General features: G+C 39.3%; 1 protein-coding gene across 4 annotated transcripts in view; it reads left to right on the top strand.

The window, feature by feature from the left end:
* The first annotated feature begins 13,588 nt into the window (after window positions 1–13,588).
* The window catches only part of GREP1 (glycine rich extracellular protein 1), a 78,879-nt gene continuing 71,566 nt past the window's right edge, over window positions 13,589–20,901 (top strand). For all 4 annotated transcript variants that reach the window (XM_058183902.1, XM_058183901.1, XM_058183900.1 and 1 more), the window contains exon 1: window positions 13,589–13,676. In XM_058183902.1, the coding sequence (XP_058039885.1) occupies window positions 13,604–13,676 (73 nt within the window). In that variant the 5' untranslated portion in view covers window positions 13,589–13,603. The remainder of the gene's footprint in view (window positions 13,677–20,901) is intronic.

The raw sequence follows: 20,901 nt of genomic DNA, 5'->3' as shown, positions 1-20,901 counted from the left end.
TGGCCAACAGGCAACCCGAAGGAACGAGTCTTGCCATTACTTCATGCTGCTCGGAGCTCGCTTTCCTCCGCTACGTTTTCTATTCCGCCCCCCCCCCCCGTTTTTTATTTCGTAATTAGCTGTTTTCCACCCATGTAAGATCCATTAAAGGTAAATTCTTCTAATTTAAAAAAAAAAAAAAGCTCTTACAATACACTAGCTTCTATTGAGATGGTACAACAAAGCTCTACCATTATGGTGCTTTGCAAACTTGGAGCTTTTGCATTTTGACAGCATCTGCTGCGCTCATTCACAAAATGGCTGCCAGGGGACACTTGCTTATTCTAAAAAGTGACTGGCAGTGGTCAGTCACAAAATACATATTAACCAGAAAGTGAATGCAAGATAGACCAGAAATCGATACTTTGTACAAACGGAAGGTTTGCATTCACAACCTAGCACTTTGCTATTTATTCCTTTTTGATTTAGAATCTCTTTCAAAACCATCCAGAGCTTGATAAGCACCAAGAGAAGATACCTGAGAGTGATCTGCTGTTATTGCTTACCTCTGCCCTGTTTATAATTTATGCCAAAGCTAATGACTTTGATTTAAGATGCTGCACATGTGTGTTTTACCCAGGGGATAATGCCAAAACTGGAACAGTCCAGTTAGCGACAAATGAGGAAGATTTAAGAGTTGAAATCCATCGTTGATTAACCCAGTGACACTCAGCAGCCATCAGAACGGAATGGCCTAAACATAAAGCATCAAAGTAAGCCAAGCTAAACAAATTCATTTGTCACGCACGACTAGATAATGGATTATGCAAAAATCACAACACTTAGGAAATAACTCACATTCCAAGGCCAATTCAGGGCAAAAAGTATCACTCTCCAAGGAAGATGTCAGTTACAGCAGAATATTCTAGGATCTGGGCACCTGGACTGGGTTTGAGGTCAGAGGTGAATACTTAGTAGACCTCAGGACACACATTTTTCAAATAAGTATTGCCTATTCGTAACAATCTCCTGTATAAAGTATGCACAGGTTAAATGTGCAGCATGGAGTCCTTAACTCTTTTGAAATGAGGCTCCCCAAATTAATGCTTCTCTGTTTCTTTCTGGATGCTTGAACACAAAAGGGAAACAGGAACAGAAATACTATCAATATTTCCTCTAATTATTTATAAACGAGGATCCAGTTCATCTATAATTACAGGTAGCCCTTGACCCATAACTATAGCTGAGTCTAGAATTACAATCATAAATTGTTGCAGTAATATGCTTAGGGCAGCACCATGTGACCAGACCCAATTTTTTCAGCATTTTTGGTGGCAGTCGTTAAGCAAATCCATTTTATCTAATGGGTATTTTTTGCCAGAAACTCTGGAAAGCAATAAAAAAATGTAAAAAAAAAATCAGTCATATGACAGTGGGACACTGCAACTGGTTAAAAAGATAAGTGGCTTGCCAAGTGCTTGAAATGTCATTAGGATTAGAACCGTGAAAATTGTTGGCCAGTTTACAGATGCTTTACAATCAGTACCATAAAACATTTTAGAATTAAACCAATATAGCTTAGATCTGTTTTGAACTAAAACAGAAAAAGCCGATTAGGTCTTATGGTGAACATTTTATCACATTCTTAAAACTCATAGAAGCCTTACATTTCAGAGGTGAAATGTAAAATTTGTTACTACCGATTCTGTGGGCATAGCTTGGTGATGGTGGTGGTGAGGTAATATGACTGGATGGGCGTGGCCAACTTTTTTTTTAAAAAGCATTTTTTCAGCTGAAGAAAAAATGCTTTTAAAAGTAAAAAAACCCAAAACCTCTGATGATCGCATGGCTCAGCTGGGACGGGGGGAGGGCAGGGATTTTTGCTACTGGTTTTCCGAACCACCACCCACCATCGCTATCGGATCAGGTGATCCGGTCCGAACCAGAAGCATTTCACCCCTGAAGCCTTCCCTTTGCTGGCTGGAGAATTCTGGGAGTTGAAGTCCATGTATCTTACAAATTGCCAATGTTAAGAAACACTAATTTAGACTCTTTAGGTAATCTCAAAACTGTTGTAGAGAATACAGGCACTCTAAATATGCTTAGAAAACCACAAGGCTCTAAGCACTGAAAAGAGATGGGAAAGGTAGAGCACAGAATGGGACTCCAACTCACCACTGCCATTTTGCCATGGCCAATCTGCTGCAAAATAGCTCGCCAGAGCCAACTTGTTACAAGACAATTCACCGCGAGACAATTCCACATGGGGTAACTCTATGTGATAAATGTTATCCACCATTGTTTCATTAACAAAAATGTAATAATTTATCACGCTGAGTTATTCTGCATGGAATTGTCTGTGACAGGTTGTCCCATGGCAAGTTGGCCACAGCAAATTATCCTAGACCGAGCAGAGTAATGGTGGATTCCTACTGCCATTTTTCTCACCCACCAACTTTACCTTCACGCTACAAACAAATTTGCTTGGTATTCAGAAAGCCCCAGAAGGGAGCAATCATGAAGATTTTTGCATAAACAGGAAGGCTGTCAAAGGACCTCCCACATTGATACAAAAGAAGGCAAACCTTCAAGACGTGATGATGGGGCAGTAACTTGGGCTGAGAGCCAGCACAGTTGAGCTGAAGTGGTTGAGAGCTAGACAGATTTTGCAAATGGAAATTTTAGGCACAGCGGCTGATCTGTAAACTCTCAGCTTAGCTAAATAAATAGGGCTATCAATGCTGTCTCTATAGTCTTTTTTAGCTGGAAAGGTAAATTGCATTTTTCCCCGGACCGAAATGTTTGACAACTGGTAAACTAGATTATGTTTGGAATCTTGCTGATATCTGGCAGCAGAGTTTGATAGAAATAAACTTGTTTCAAGTTTCCTTCTCCACTGTTTCTACTCTAGTTCTATTTCTATTTCCCTTCAAATATTTAAGACTGCTAATCAGATTGTTGCTAACATAACTGAAAACAAACAATGGGTTCCAGATTTAGCAATATTTATAACAGGCCCATTGAAATCAATACATTTTAATTTACTCAGGAGTACTTTAATCCTATTGATTACAGTAGGCTTATTCAAACAAAATGTTAAATTTGGAAGCAACCCAAGTGAAAAAGTCACAACAAAAAATCATTTGTGTGCCATAGATTTTTTAAAATTAAACAGGTGAAAAGGTGTCACCAGAAAACCACCTTGAAAAAGGGACATATTTCTCATTTTAATGATTTTTATTGAAACTTTTAAAAAAGAAAATGTAAACTAATCCAAAGTGAGAAAAAAAGAAAGCAAAAAGTACAAAAAAAGAAAAAAAGTTGAAGAAAATGGAAAAAGATACAAAAAAATGACTTTTGATATTCTTCACAACATAAATACAATACAATTATATTTAACAATAATCTAAATTATTGTTAATTTAATCTATCCTTTGTTGTTTAACAAAGATATAAAACACAAGTTCTTTTTTTTTTTTATTTCTACACAAAAGGTCCATAAGAGATTTCTAATCATCAATACAAATACTCCTCAATTTATAACCTCATTTGGGATCAGAATTTCTGATTCTAAGCAAGACAGTTGTTAAGTGAATCATGCCTGATTTCACAACCTTTTTTGCAATAGTTATTAAGTGAATCATGTGGTCAATTAAGTGAATCCGGCTTCTCCCATTGACTTTGCTTGTTGGAAGCTGTTTGGCTAGGTTGCAAATGGCAATCACATCACTCTGCGATGCTGAAACTATTGTAAATATGCTAGTTGCCAACAGCCTGAATTTTAATCACGGGATCATGTGGCAGCTGCAATGCTCATAGTGCAAGGACTGGTCATGATTTAATTTTTTCAGTGTCGTAACTTTGAACTGTCACTAAACGAATGGTTGTAATCAAGGACTACCCGTAGACTGTCTTTAGTCAAAGAATTTATCCATCTTGACACAATAATGACATATTTCTGAATGGAAATCAGCGAGCTTAACACACCAGTTCAGAACACATGATATTCGTTTGTATAAGGAAAGGAACTGACGAGCCCATAAAAGATCAAGATCAATGCCAATAAAAATGGAAAGCCAGTACGTGTTTGGCCAACTGGTTGAACCCAATACCTGTGAGGAGGAAGGTAGTGGCTGTTCCTTGTTCCAGCTGTGATGTAACTAGACAGAGATATAATATTTAGTTTGGGATCCAACCACCTAAAACTTTGTCTTGCCTTTCCCTTCTTTGTGTCTTGGCAAAACTTACGGATCTGAGAACAAGGCACGTCTTGGATTAAATCAGACCCATAAACAAAGAGAAGGAAGAAATAGGGCAAGGAAGGGTTGAGGTGGATGGTTCTGGCAGTTGATCGGCCATTAACGACAATTGTAGGAAACATGTAAAAAAACCTGTTCAGAAGCATTGGCCAAGATGAGCTCATCTGCCCTCCCCATTGGGCCAAGAGTCTAATCCACTGGACAAAAATTTATTCTATGCCTTCCAGTATTTCACAGACAGAAATAGAAAGGTGTTTCTAACGTTTTATTTCTCCCAAAGAGAATCCTTGACGTGCAGGGTGCTTTTGTTTTCCTCCATATTTTGCTATTTAGACAGTTTGTTCTGGGGAGTAAATTAGTTTTAGGTTTAATTTAATTCTGGAATAAGAATTTAAGAGATCTCTTGCTGTGTTTGGGAATGCTACCAATAAGTGTCTATTGGGGGGAGGGGGGAGGATGTTCATAAAAATCAATATGGCAACTGCCACCCTTCAGTCCTGTCCTTTTTTTAAAGTGCGGCTTTGATGGCATTTTAAGATTTTTGACATCCAGTTTACCTCCCAGTTACTGTAACGGAAGTTCCACTGTTAAAACCAGGGGTACAATGAATGAGGCTGGGAGAGGCATATGGACTTTGGCTGGTAGCATAAGTTGTGTGATTCCAGTGATTTGGGTCAACATTTTTGGTTTTCTCTCTCTACTTTTTTAATTTTCGAATTAGTTTTGGAGAGGGATTCAGGGGTAATTTTCCATCTGTACAGCACTCCCAAAATGATTCTTAGTCTGCCCATTTTTGGAAGGGCTTTGCCCATGCTATGGAAAGTCTGCCTTAAACAAATGAAATGGGCCTATCTTGGCTTAAACCCTCCCTCAGTACTAAGAATTTCTTCAGCAGTCTTCCATTTGCTTTTAAAAGCAGGAAAAAGTTTTGTGTTAAAGATAAACTAGTAAAAAATGCCTCTATCTTACAATGAGTTATAAACCGTTCAACAAACATAACACAGCTCAATGGCCCATTCAGTCTTGCAAAAATAAACTGCACACATTTCACATTGGCAAGAATATTAACTACAGTTAGATGTAAAATGTAGACATATGCCCATTATATACAAAACATTAAAATGCACAGTGGTCAGTTAATGAAAGGTCAGTTAACTTTGATCGGCTGCCCACTTTCATCTAGCTGAAATACATTATTTTCCTTATAAAACTGAAGATGGCAAGTACTATGGGTAGGCTAGGGGTGGGTTTCAAAACCCGTTGCTACTGGTTCGCTCATGGGCATGCATGCGTGCAACACTTCTGTGCATGCGCAGAAGCGTACGAGCGGGTGGACGGAGCCTCCCCTGCTATTGGTTTGCCCAATCCGTGGCTGGGATAGGCCTCAATTTAGGCCTGATTGCTTAGCAACTGTTCAAAGTTACGATGGACACTGAAAAGGGACTTACCACCTAGTTTCAAAGTTCTGACATCCCCTCATAGTCATGTGATCAAATTTCAGGCACTCTCCAATCAGCCCACATTGATGGCCATTTGCAGTGTCCCATGATCATGGGATGTGATGTTGTTACCAAAACAGAGCATTTACTTCCAGTTTCCAGCAAAACCTTCCCAAGAACAATAAATTTGCTTAATGACCATGGTGTTCGCTTAACAGCTGCTATGTTCACTTTACAGCCACTGTGTTCACTTAATCGACACCATAAAAAAGATTGTAAAATTGAGTCCAGTCACATGGTGACTCACTTTATGAACATCACAACTTATAATAAAAATTGTGGAGCTCAATTATCATCGTAACTCAATCATATACAGTATATAGCTTAGTATGTAGCTTAGTATCAAAACAATACTACTAATGCAAGAAGTTTAAGCTCAGTGTCTGCTGGTAAATAGTATTAGGTGATGGAAAAAATCTCCACCATAGACCTGGGCAAGAGAGTGCCAATCATAATTGATTATTTTTTATGCTGTAGCTATAAGAAATCAGAGGGCTCATTAACATGATGTGTCCATAGGATGATTCTGTATCTTTTGGGGACAGTGTATTAATATAAGTTAGTACATTTATAGAAAAAGCTTTAATTGTTACAGATGTTAATCTAATGTTGAATTATATACCAGAGGTTGGGAATTTGATTGTCTATCAGGAATTGCAGTTATATTGGTCGTGGACAGGGGTCTGCAACCTTAAACACTCAGCCATTTGGACCCTTTTCTCACAGAAAGGAAAACACCAGGAGCTACAAAACCTGAGTGGCCATGGCCAACTCAACATCACTCCCACCCAGTTACATGACATGGGAAACGGGTTTCTCTCTTTTTTTCTCTCTTTTTGTCTCTTCTCGTCTCTTCTCTCTCTCTCTTTTTCTCTCTCTCTCTCTCTTTTTCTTTCTCTGTGTCTCCTCTCTTTCTCTGTGTCTCATCTCTCTCTCTCTCTCTCTCCCTTTCTCTCTATTTGTCTCCTCTCTCTTTCTCTTTCTCTCTGTGTGTCTCTTCTCTCTCACACTTTCTCTCTGTGTCTCTTCTCTCTCTCTGTGTGTGTGTGTGTGTGTCTTTTCTCTCTCATTCTCTCTGTCTCTTCTCTCTCTCCCTTTCTTTCTCTTTCTCTCTGTGTGTCTCTTTTCTCTCTCTCTCTCTCTTTCTCTGTGTGTCTTTTTTCTGTCTTTCTCTCTCTTTCTCTCCCTGTGTCTCGTCTCTCCCACCTCACCCCACCCTCTCTCTCCCTCTCTTTCAGCCGCAACATCTCCAAAGATGATCAGGTGCAGGGCAACCAAGGTGCGCGCTGGCAACTGCGGAGCCTCCCCATCCATCCAAGGTGTGAACCCTGCGCTTGGCGGCCACAGGCCTCCTGCCACAGGAGGAGGCCAGGAGAAATCTTGAATCTGTGCATCCCGGTCGCTCTGCTGCTGCTGTCACTGCTGCTTCAGAGCCCACTGATGATGGCAGACTAGCAGCATGCCAACAATCAGCTGGGAGGCGGGGCATCACAGCAAGTGACATCCAGAAGCTGAGATCGAGTCAACAGAAGGAGTGCTCGCAAGACAAGCAAGTACAGGGGTGCTTCACTCCCGCTCTGGAATATAGAGCGAGTCTCCATCCCCCTCCATCGCCCTTACCTTCTCAGGCCAGGCGATGAGTGACTGGGAGGTGAGGTAGCGAGGCTAGCCAGTGGTGGGATCACCTGACAGGGAGCCGGAGTAAAGGGGTGAAACAGCCGCATGCAGCTCTAGAGCCACAGGTTGCCAACACCCAGTCATGGAGGAAGGGGGTTCCAAAAAGGATTATATTAAAAAATTAGAAAAGTTACATATTCCAGATGACAAGGAATGGTTGTTGAACATGTATAAGCCACAATATCTGTTTTGAAAAAGCAACCTTTTACCAATCAAAGGATATGTGTTGTTAAGGTAGAGATTCTCTGATATCTTACAATAATAACTTGTATTGATCATACTATACTATGGTAGTAAAATTCAGTGGTAAACCAGGGACTCTGTTGATAATCATAAAATACTAGGATGACCTATGACCTGTTAGATTGCCCTTTGAGACAAAAGACATGCTGTCTGATGTGATCATAATGAACATTAAATTTTAGGCTAGTTGAAAATGACCAATTGTTATTTTTATTTATTATCTTTATTAGGGTGGCCACCCTCTTGTGCCACTGATGGGAAAACATCTGGAGGCAGCCCTCATGAAAAGATGATCCACTACCTAGGACTAATATCTAAATACAAAACTATGCTTATTATTTCAATTGTCCAAAGATAGTTTACCCCTCTGCCAATATTTAAAATATGTAATCAGCAACTTGATTGCTTAATTAACTACACCACTACCCAAATGAACAGGAATGAAATGAGTGCTGGTTTACTAAATGCTAAAACACGGGTGTCAAACTCGCCATGTCACATTGTCATCAAATGATGTTTTGCAATGTTTTTCCCATTCACGGACCTCAGGTGGGCATGGCCTGCATATGATGCATCCGGGCCGTGGGCCACCAGTTTGACCTGTGCTAAAAAATAAATATTCCCTTGTCTCTCCCTGTCTCTGTCTCTGTCTTTCTCTGTGTGTCTCTGTCTGTCTCTCTGTCTCTCTAATATATGGGGGGTAGAGAGAGAGAGGGAGTCAGAGATACAGACTAGATATAGACAGAGAGAGAGAGAGATAATCTGTCTGGCAAGTTATTGATTTGCTGAGTTTGTATGGTGTTCATCTCAGTGGTGAAATCCAATTTTTTTTACTACCGTTTTGTGGGCGTGGTTTGGTGGGCATGATGTGGTGTGGCTTGGTGGCCATGGCAGGGGAAGGATACTACAAAATACCCATTCCCACCCCACGCCAGGGGAAGGATACTGCAAAATACCCATTCCCTCCCCACTCCTGGCGGAAGGATATTGCAAAATCTCCATTCTCACCCCACTCTGGGGCCAGACAAAGGTGGTATTTGCTAGTTCTCTGAACTACTCAAAATTTCTGCTACTGGTTCTTCAGAACCTGTCAGAACCTGCTGGATTTCATCCCTGGTTCATCCCCAAGGTAATATTATAAAATTATAATATAAAAGAACCCCACCCCCAATAAAAATAAACTCATTGGAAGAAAAATAAGAATCTCAGTTTGAGGAAAATAATTGGTTATCTTAGCCAAAATTAGAGATTGTTCCAGGTGTGTTCTAACATTTCAACTTATTTAAAAAGGCTTTGTTAGCTCAAAGGGGAAAAAACACATTTTGTACCTGACGGCTGGCAGATGCAATGATAGTCCCTGTCTTCTCTCTAGTGGTAGAATCTAGTATTGCCTTTTCAGGAATATTGGCTACCCAACTATAAATGGTTTGAGAGATTCAGAAAGAGGCCTTTCTTTAAAAACAATTGTGGGACACGTTCCTGTGAATTAGGGTAGTAGAACTAAAAGAAGGACCTTAATATTTTTCCACTTGTTCGTTTGCTTGACTTAAGCCTCCACTTTCCACATGCCATGAAGGCTATGACATTGCTTCTATAATATAAAATTATCGGTTGTCCTTTCCCCATTTCCCATTTGAAAACAGGAAACTCATCTCATACAAATATTCTTTGCACGAACTCTCCTCTGTCTTATCTGAAGCAAAAAAACACAGTCCACTATCTGCTCTTCCCAACATTGATGCAATATTTTTCCTCTTACTTTCCCTTCCATAAATGATACACTGTTTTACATCACAGTGCTCTGTCTCTTGTCAGATCCATTTCAGTGGGGTTTATCACAATGACTTAAATATAAGATTGTAAATCTTAATTAACCAAAGAAATTAGTGAACTGGTAAAAGTCCAGAGTCATTAAGTAATGTTTCCTCAATCAAGCAATGTCCTAGCCTATCCACACATGGCAGCTGATAGTATTTATTTTCTAGATTATAATTCTGCAATTCCTTCTAAGAAACTCAAAGTATATATGGAGAGACATCTCTTGACATAGGCTGGAAAAATACTGACTGCTCCAAGTGGGCAAATGAGGTTGATATGGAACTTGAATCTGGATCTCACTCAGTTTTCTTAATATCAATATATCTCTTATGAAACCTCTCATGAAACAAATCTAAAATTCTTTAAGACCCTTAGTAATTAATTACAGCATGGAATATTCAAACTCTTTATTCCATTATTCTTATAAATAACACATTGAATCCAAATTAGAAATAATCTAGTTGTTGTTGTTGTTTTAAATTTTATCTATAACACAACATAACAAACACAGAACACATAATGTACATTCCCTTTTTACAACTGTTTCGTAGTGGTGATCTCCTAATGTTTACATTTTCTCCCAATTCCCTTTATATTCTTTATATCCTTCTTGTCCCATTATCCCTTATTACTCTATAATCCCTATCACTTATAAATATTAAATTTATACATTTTTATACACTATCTTACATACATCTTGCGCTTATTGTTTCTCCCTTTTCATCACTATTCATTTTTTCTAATATTAATAGCTTTACTTTTCTAGATTTTTATATATTTATTATTTACATTTTATATTGTACATTCCTAATACATTCTATACCTTCTAGTTTCTCCCCTTTAGTTTCCTCCTTTATTTCTAGATTCAAGCCATTCATACCATTTATTCCAGATTGTATAATAATCTGTCTCTTCTTTCTCTTTAATGTACATCTTTCCCGCTGCCTTGAAAGAGGCGGTGGTGAGACCTCTTCTCAAGAAGCCTTCCCTGGACCCAGCTGTTTTAGGAAATTACCGTCCAGTCTCCAACCTTCGTTTTACGGTGAAGGTTGTAGAGAGTGCGGTGGCATGTCAATTACCCCAGTACCTGGATGAAACTGTCTATCTAGACCCGTTCCAGTCCGGCTTCCGGCCCGGATACAGTACTGAGACAGCTTTGGTCGTGTTGGTGGATGATTTCTGGAGGGCCAGGGATAAGGGTTACTCCTCTGCCCTGGTCCTATTAGACCTCTCAGCGGCTTTCGATACCATCGACCATGGTATCCTGCTGTACCGGTTGGAGGGTTTGGGAGTGGGAGGCACCGTTTATCGGTGGTTCTCCTCCTACCTCTCTGACCGGATGCAGACGGTGTTGACGGGGGGGCAGAGATCGACTCCGAGGTGCCTCATGTGTGGGGTGCCGCAGGGATCGATTCTCTTGCCCCTCCTGTTCAACATCTATATGAAGCCACTGGGCAAGATCATCAGTGGTTTTGGGGTGAGATACCAACTGTACACTGATGATACGCAGCTGTACTTTTCCACCCCAGGCCACCCCAACGAAGCTATCGAAGTGTTGTCCCGGTGTTTGGAAGCCGTATGGGTCTGGATGAGGAGGAACAGACTCAAGCTTAATCCCTCCAAGACGGAGTGGCTGTGGATGCTGGCACCCCGGTACAGTCAGCTGCAGATGCGGCTGTCTGTTGGGGGCGAGTCATTGGCCCCAATGGAAAGAGTACGCAACTTGGGCGTGCTCCTGGATGGGCGGTTGTCCTTTGAAGACCATTTGACGACTGTCTCCAGGAGAGCTTTTTATCAGGTTCGCCAGTTGCGTCCGCCAGTTGCGTCCCTTCCTGGACCGGGATGCCCTATGCATGGTCACTCATGCTCTCGTTACCTCTCGCTTGGACTACTGCAATGCTCTCTACATGGGGCTCCCCTTGAAGAGCACCCGGAGACTCCAGTTAGTCCAGAATGCGGCTGCACGGGTTATTAAGGGAGCAGTTCGGAGCTCCCATGTAACACCTATCCTGCGCAGACTGCACTGGCTACCTGTTGTCTTCCGGGTGCGCTTCAAGGTATTGGTTACTACCTTTAAAGCGCTCCATGGCTTAGGACCGGGATACTTACGGGACCGTCTACTGCCGTCCTCTATCTCCCAATGACCGGTGCGTTCTCACAGAGAGGGACTCCTTAGAATGCCATCAGCCAAACAATGTCGACTGGCAGCCCCCAGGGGAAGGGCCTTCTCTGTGGGGGCTCCTACCCTGTGGAACGAACTTCCCCCGGGACTTCGACAACTATCTGACCTTAGGACCTTTCGCCGCAAACTTAAAACCTATTTATTCCGCCTTTCTGGATTGGCTTGATTTTAAAAAAAATTTAATTTGATTTTATGGGTTTTAAATTTTGTCAGTTTTATAGGGTGTTATTGTATTTTAAATTTGGCCATTTGAATAAGTTTTTTAAGGGTTGTTTTTAGTATTGTATGTATTGTTCCTTTTGTATTTTATTCTGGCTGTATTTTATTCATTATTATTATTATTATTATTATTATTATTATTATTATTATTATTATTATTATTATTTTCTTGTGTTAACTTGTCCATTTCGGCACATTCTAAAACTTTCCCTATCACTTCTTCATCTGTTGGTATCGCTTCCTGTTTCCATTTTTGTGCATAAGTTATTCTTGCAGCTGTTATAATATGTAAAATCAAATATTTTATTTCTTTGATATATGGTCTTGTAAAGATTCCTAATAAAAATGTTTCCGGTTTGCTTTCAACTGGTTGTTATTTTTTCTAGCTATTTTTTAATATTTGCCCAGAATTTTTTTGCCGCCGGACACATCCACCATAAATGGTAATATGTTTCCTGAGAATAATCTAGTTGTTTATTAAGGAATACTGTACACTTAGTGCATTTCAATTGAATCTGAATGTTTTAGTCGTGGCTAAAGGCACCTGGGGCCAAATTGTGAAATCAGGACCTCTTAATTTAATTTTAGGCCATTCAAATCCCTTTGTAACTCAAACAGCTTAACATTTGATTTGCAGTAACCTGTTCAAAAATATTAACATCCCTACTTAACTGTGATTTATTAAAAAAGGATTTTCAGGATTTATAATAACAATTTACTAGAAGTCTGCAGTGCTTTGGTTTTGATCTCCAAAAGAAGCTTCATAGTGGACTTATCTGCATTACCTTAAGCAGCCACATTTTTTGATTTTGGGAAATGCCCAGCTAATTTACGGTGTTACAACAGGTGCTATTTTCATGCACCCCCATGGTTTGAAACATATTTTGGAGACTGTATTCAAAATGCTGTTCTGTTTATGTGAGAGTTACAAAATTCTTCAGCTATGCCAATGCAGAACTTAGTGCTGCATTAAACTTTCAGTGGTTTATATATATTTGAGGAATGAGTGCTTACCACTGTACCTTGCATTTGTACTCCTTCCCCTTCCCCCTTCCTCTTTCCCCTTTACTTCTCATGTGAAATTCCTTTGCTTTGCCTTTCCTAGAAGGAAAACAAAAGAGGAAGGCAAGACATCAAAGAGGAAGGCAAAAAAAACAAAAGTGTTCACACCCTTTCGTGTCACATCAACCCTTTCCTGCCCATGCATATTCTTTTCTTCCTGGCTTGCTCTTCTTGAGCTCAAGGGAAAACAGCTGTGGGGTGGCAAACGGGGTGTAACCATTGTGCAAAGGGAAAACACCGTTCCAGGCAGAAGGCAGCAATTATATCAGCCACTCCCAAGTTCACAAGATCATATATTACTCAACCTAAATATTAACACATCGCATCAGCCAGCGCTCTAGAGTTTAGCCTGGATAGAAGACGACTTCTATAGACAGACAAGCAAGGTTTTGGGCCAAAAAACAGAGCCTCCGTTGGGCCCCCAGGAGGAGGGGAATAGAGATGAAGAATAAGCTGGCTACATTCCTACAACATGTTAAATACAAATTATCCAACCCAGAGGTGAAATGCTCCTGGATTGGACCGGATCACACGATCCGGTAGCAATCGTGGCTGGTAGTTCGGCGATCTGGGTAGCGATGGCAGAGCAAAGCTCCACCCACCCGCCCGGGTGTCATTACTTCCTGGTTTTAACCAGGAAATAATGTGTTTTTTACCTTCTGCACATGCGCAGAAGGTTTTGCACATGTGCAGAAGGTCTGCGCATACATTTGATATGCATCTGGACTGGTAAGGAAGGTAAGTAGATTTCACCCCTGATCCAACCTATTATAATCTATTCTAATATGTTGTGTGAACTCACTTATACTTGCAAGTAATTTGAGACTTGTTTTGCCTCTGCTTATGTTCATACAATGCACTAAATCCATATTGTACACATTATAAAAATCTGATAAATATGAAATGAAATATGTTGGAATGTATCATTCTCTGGCCGCCTTTGTTCATACAGTATTCACCTATGGTGTTGCTAGTCATGGTTTATTGAAATAACTACAGTGACCTTCTTCAGAGGAGACACTAAGTTATTTTATTTATTTTTAATCATGTTTTACATGTTTTAAAGGCCTTTTCGCCATTAAATGTTGCCATTAGCAAGTAAGACAATGTTACAAATTTAATTAATTGCTAATGCTGTAGATGGAGCTGCCCTTGGAGATTATCTGGAAGCTTTAGCTGCTGCAGAATATAGTGGCGGAGACAGTTATGTGTGCCCTTAGAAGGGCACATGTTACATTTCTGCTCTGTGAGCTGCATTAGCTCCAGTTTGCTTTTGCATTCAATTTGAAGTGCTGGTTTTGGCCTGTAGCAATGGCAATAGAACTTAGACTTATGTACTTTACAGTCCTCTCTAAGAAGTTTGCCTGTAAGCCCTTAATAGCATGGAGCTGGATTACTTAATAATAATAATAATAATAATAATTTGTATACCGCCCTTCTCCCAAAGGACTCAGAGCGGTGCATAGCCAAAGTAAAATACAAAACGAACAACACATACATAGATTACATCTACCTATTCCATCAGGTCTAATAGAAGAGATACGTTGCAGGTGCTGTCTGATAAGGAACTACGCCTGGTGAAACCTAGGATATAAGCCCTTTTTACCGTGGTAACCATCCTTTCGAACATCATCCTCCATTGTTTATCACATCTGATGCTCTCTCCTAGCTTTTTAATAATGTTAATTGTATTTCTTGAGATTTTTTTTTTTAAAAAAATGTAGTTTGCACACCATTCAGAGATGCAGTTTATCAGATGAGCAACCATATAAATATGATCAATCAATAAATAAAGGTTGATCTGAGGAAAGAGGGAACTGGCCTAAAATTTTACAGGCTCTTTTTGGATCACTGATCACTTCCTTTATAGTAGCCTCTAACATCTTCCCCCCAATGATTAGGAATTGTAAAAAGGCGATTGCAGCTAATTATATCTATCCAATGAAATTAGAAATGTGCTTACAGAGGCCGGGAAGTTAAAGAAGAGGTTCAGCCAAAAACAAGAGGAGAAAATGTATGATGTAGGGAGTGCTGTAGAAGAGACGTTTTAGGAGACACATTTTGGCAGGGGAAGAAAAGAACTTAGAGGGGGTCAGGAAGCAAACTCCCATCACATTTTTTTTTTCCTGCCAGAAAGCTGCATTTTTATTTTTCCTTTCAAGGTAAATTCCCCTCCAACATTCCTAAAAGCCTAGACAATTCAGAACCTGGAAAGTAGGAACTGCAGCCATGGGATGTGGGGCAAACGAGACATTACACCATTTCTGTACTTGCATGAATAGATTCTAAAAATAATAATAATCAGGGACATATTGGCCTTAAGGAAGGGTTCAAACGAGGACTTTGTAGTAAAAGTGCTGTTAGGGTTTTTTTTTTCTCCTCCCCACTATAACCGTAATCTAGAATCTATTACAAACCATATGTACCAGGAGGAAAAGTCCATCTGAAGTTTGTGGAAGTTTTCAGGCAATTTAACTCCAAACGCTGCACTCTTCTAACTCCCAAGTTAAATCTGATTAGATCTTCTATAAAGGATCTTTTACTTACATGCCGGAATTTTGATCTGAATTCTGTAGCATCTCCTTTAAAACACATGAATTCATTTGACTATAATCTTCAACTGTGAAACTCTATACATCTATAAGAAACTGTCCTTGCCAAAGCCAGGCCATTTGTGCACCTAGCTCAATATTTTCAGCACTGATTAACAGTATCTCTCGGAGTTTTGGGCAGAAATTCTACCAGCTGTAGCTATGTAGAAACTAAGGCCCTGCATGCAAACCCATAAGCCAGGACTTGTTTCATCATGAGAGAGGCAGCAGAGCTAACAAATAGATACAAACATAAAGACAGTCACTAGATGGCAGCAGAGACAGAAAAAGACCCCTCTTTGCTGCCATCTGGCGGTCATTGGAGATTTTCTGGTCTAACTCTGTGGCAGAGGGAATTATGAGGAAATAATGGTTCTTAGAGTAGATTTATAGATGAGGGGTAAAGGAAGATTCATAACTAATATTCTAGCTTTGCCCTCATAGAATTAACATTTGTTTTCAAAGATTCCACCCTGAATCTCTAGTATCCAAGTAGACAAGGAAAAAGAAGGTAGCTAAGTGGAGGTCTAACTTGGAATAAAGTAACAGAACTATTATTTCTTATGAAATAATTCTGAAGAGATGGAACTGACTATCTTTTCATTCATGTAGTAGATGATCAACTGAAATATATATGCTTATGTATAGTATGAATCAGCGGTAAAATCCACTTACTTTCATTACTGGTTCAGGAACAAAAGCACATGGGAGCGCACACATTTGCAGGTGGTAAAAAAAAAAAAGGGATGTAATGACATCCCTGTGGGTTGGCATAGGAGGTTCTGTCCTGCCTTCTTTCCTTTTCCCAAAGACCAATAAGTGGAGAACAATCACAACAGGGAAAGCCTAAACTGGATTTTTTTTCTGTGATAGCCTGGTTTCCAACTTCAAACGTAGACAAATATAAGAGAAACTTAAATGAAAGTTGACTTCTGGTGGACACATCCATGCAGGATAGGGTGTAACATCTAACCTAGATCATAGTTGTAGGATTGACTGTAAATAGTTAGGGTCATCCTGAGGCCGCTATCTACTGAAACCAAATGTATCTATATATCATATCTCACTTAAGATAATTTATTTTATTTATTTATTTTGTCACAACAATATACATAAGCATCACACAAAAATATTATATAGTATATAAACGTATATATGAAGAAATATAAAGAGGCATAAGCATATATATATATATATATATATATATATATATATATATATATATATATATATATATATATATATGTGTGTGTGTTTTTTGAGGTTTTCGCGGGTGTTTGTATGTAGGTCTTCGGTTATTCGGGTTTTCTCCCATGTAAAATTGGAAATGTCGCCAAGACACTTCCAATTTTATGCGGGAGAAAACCGAATAATCAAGACATATTTATATTTATATTTATTTATTTATATATATATGTTATGCCTTGACGTTTAACGAAGTCTCATTCGTCATCTTCAGGCTTCAGCTTCGTTCTTCTGGGAGCAGCGGAGCTGAAGCCTGAAGATGACGAATGGGACTTCGTCGAAACGTCGCCAAGACACTTCCAATTTTACGCGGGAGAAAACCCGAATAACCAAAGATCTACATACAAACACCCACGAAAACCTCAGAAAATATATACATATATATATGTGTGTATATATATATATATATATATGTATATATATATATGTATGTATATATGTATATATATATATATATATATATGTATATATATGTGTGTGTGTGTGTGTGTGTGCGTGTGTGTAGAAAAAAAAGAAAAACAATAGGACAGGAATGGTAGGCACGTTTGTGCTCTTATGCACGCCACTTATGTTCCTCTTAGGAATGGGGTGAGGTCAATAGTAAACAGTTTTTGGTTAAAGCTTTTGGGATTATGGGAAGAGACCACAGAGTCAGGTAAAGTGTTCCAAGCACTGATGATTCTGTTACAGAAGTCATATTTTCAGCAATCTAGATTAAAGCAGTTAACATTAAGTTTAAATCTATTGGTTGTTCTTGTGTTATTGCAATTAAAGCTGAAGTAGTCTTTAATAGGAAGGACATTACAATAGATGATTCTATGAGTTAAACTTAGGTCTTGTCAAAGGCGACGGAGTTCCAAGTTTTCTAAGCCTAGGATTTCAAGTCTGGTGGGATAAGGTATTTTGCTGTTTTCAGAGGAGTGAAGAACTCTTCTTGTAAAATATTTCTGGACACGTTCAATTGTATTGATGTCAGAAATGTGGTGAGGGTTCCAGACAGGCGAGCTGTATTCTAGAATTGGTCTAGCAAATGTTTTGTATGCTCTGGTTAGTAGTGTAGTGTTTTTGGAAAAGAAGCTACGCAAGATTAGGTTTAATGCTTCCCTCCATCCCCAAATGGTGTTTATCTTTTAAAAAATTGCTTCTGTTATTATGGTCTCAGCAGCTATAAAACTTGCACATTTTGAACACAAAGTATTTTGAGGAAAATATTTATTTTTAGGCAAAACAATATGTCTGTATGATAAATTTAAAACTGAACCCCCTTTTGCTATACATGGAAAAGTGTCTACTTATAATTTCCTTCCATTGTTTGGAGGCTATAACTGTGTCCCCAACCAGCATGTCCAGCTGAACTTTTCCACCTCTCCCCAATACTTTTTCCTGATTAAAATCTATCAATTCCTATCAATCTGAATCCTTTGCAGCAGTAGTGGTTTCACATACCTTCGCTACCAGTTTGCTTTGCTCTCGTGCGCAGAGCAACCATGATGACGTCTGGGCGGTTGGGTGGAGCCTCCTGCCGCCATCACTACAAGTTCACCCACAACTACTCTGCAGATCATCTCCATCTGATCTTATTTTGTCATGGGCAAATCTCTTTTCCTGAGCTGTCTTCCATATTCCAATATCACTTTAGAAAGCCAGAGAATTCATATTTATATAGCAGCCACCTTACTTTTTCATAATCTGAATTTATGGACTGGTTTATGGCATTAAGGTAAAGGTACTCCTCGCACATACGTGCTAGTTGTTCCTGACTGTAGGGGACGGTACTCATCTCCGTTTCAAAGCTGAAGAGCAGCACTGTCCAAAGACGTCTCTGTGGTCATGTGGCCGGCATGACTAAATGCCAAAGGCGCACAGAATGCTGTTACCTTCCCACCAAAGGTGATCCCTATTTTTCTACTTGCATTTTTTACGTGCTTTCGAATTGCTAGGTTGGCAGAAGCTAGGAGAAGTAACCGGAGCTCACAACATTACACGGCACTAGGGATTCGAATCGCTGAACTGCCAACCTTTTGATCGACAAGCTGAGCATCTTAGCTACTGAGCCACTGCATCCCTGTTATGACATTAAAGGGACAGCTTAATCACACTTTGCATTTCTTATATGTATAAGGGGTTGTAATCACACAGACATCTGAAATATAGACTCATGTCTGGATTCCTAATTTCTATTTTGTGACAAATGGATTGTGTAAAACAATTGGCCATTATAGGCAGCTGATCTAACTTACCAATGGCTCTGAAAATCATAACTGTGAAGACAAATATTATTTCTCTTGCCCGGAAAAAAATTGTGGCACAGGCTTCACTTTTTCCTCCCATAACAATGCTGCTTAAAAATTTAGAGGACTGATTGAAGTCCCTTCATTTTTTTTAGGTTCCTATTCCCTATACCTTGATGTTTCTAACTAGCTGCTTTATACAGAATACGAAACATGACAGTGTGTATATGTTGACAAATCTACAGTCCTTATTTATGTGGCTCATTGTGCAATCAATAATTTTGCACAAAAAAACCAATAAGATCTCTTTGATGGGACTCATACAATGCATCAAGCCATGATGTAGCTTGTTTGGTTTTGGCTTAGGATATTGGATAAATATTACTATTTGTATGACTTTGTGAAAGCTTAGTTACCAAAAAACAAAGTTAAAAAAATTATGGATCGATATAGAATGTGAACCTGAGTTTTTTATTTTGATCCTCTCTTTTTCTTACTTTTTGTCGCTGTGTGAGGTTCTTGCTTGTTGCAGGGGCTATTTTGGGTGAAGTGCAGCTGTTTTTACATTGTGTATTAGTCAGTTGTATTGTGTTGTGTGTGTGTAAAGTGTGAAAGTTGTTTTTTGGTACCTCTTGTTGTTTTGTGTACTTTGTTTATTATTTTTATTTATTGTTATTGGCCACGCCCACCCAATCACCTGACCAGCAAGCCATGCCTACCAATTAAGCCATGCCCACAGAACCAGTAGGGAAAATTTTTAGATTTCACCCCTGAGTCATATCCAATTTTATGACCTTTTGGCTACAGTTGTCAAGTGAATCATTGTAGTTGTTAAGTGAACTATATAGACATTAAGTAAATCCCACTTTTTTATTTTGCTTGTCGAAGGCTGGCTAGGAAGGTTGCAATTGCGGTAACATGACATTGCAACATCACAAATACATTCTAGCTGCTTGGTGCCTGGTTTTGATCATGTGACTGGAAATACTGCAATGGTCATAAATGTGAGGACCAATCATAAATCACTTTTTTCAGCCCGCTTATAACATTAAACAGTTGCTAAATGAATGGTTGTAAGTCGAGAACTATTGCAATCATTTTAAGATTTGCCAGTGCAAGTTTTATAGCATCGTTTGTTGGAAGAGGAGAGGAGTGGTGTTTTTCCACTTATGGGCAATGCATAAATAGGCACATTATAGAGTAAGAGTTCGGGACCAAAGCCATCCCCCTCAGCATCCCTTCTACTTGAAAGCAGTTCTGCTATTTGGTATTTTCTGCCAACTTGGCACCTTCCAGATGTGATGGGGGTACAAATCCAAGAATTCCCAGCCAGTATAACTGAGGAATTACAGTCTGGGGAAGAGCTGTGCCATGCTCTGGATTTTAAATGCCAACACTATTGGTTGTTGTACTTTCTCCAAGACCAAGCAGTGGTTTCAACAGGAGGCATATCTGAAATCCCAGAAGTTAGTGCTGATGACCAACAAGAAAGAATGCAAGGTGTGCATGTGTGGTTGCATTCATAAAGTCTTGAGTGTGGGGAGGTAGTGCTATTTATTCCCTTGACCCACAGGACAGAACATAAGGACTCATTTAGCAGCACAAACACAACCATGTTTTGTTGAACAATAGAGCCGGTTTATTCCATTGACCTAAAGTTGCCCTTGAAATTTCTCTATTTTTCTCTATTCTTATATTTCTCTAGAATTATTTATTTCTTGATTGAGGTTAGAATATCATTTTTTAATTGAGGTTAGAATGATCACTAAGAAAAAAAGCATCTTCCAGATTTCCTTTGCATGTGTATTGAGCATCTTGGAGAAAGAAACAGAATTGTATGTTGGTCCCATCTATACCTTTCCTGTTTTTCCACCTAGTTCTGTACCTCCATACAAA

The sequence above is a fragment of the Ahaetulla prasina genome, chromosome 4 (genome assembly GCF_028640845.1).
Source record: "Ahaetulla prasina isolate Xishuangbanna chromosome 4, ASM2864084v1, whole genome shotgun sequence".
NCBI lineage: Eukaryota > Metazoa > Chordata > Lepidosauria > Squamata > Colubridae > Ahaetulla > Ahaetulla prasina.
The sequence above is the reverse complement of the archived record's forward strand: the minus strand, read 5'-3'. Positions and strand labels throughout refer to the sequence as shown.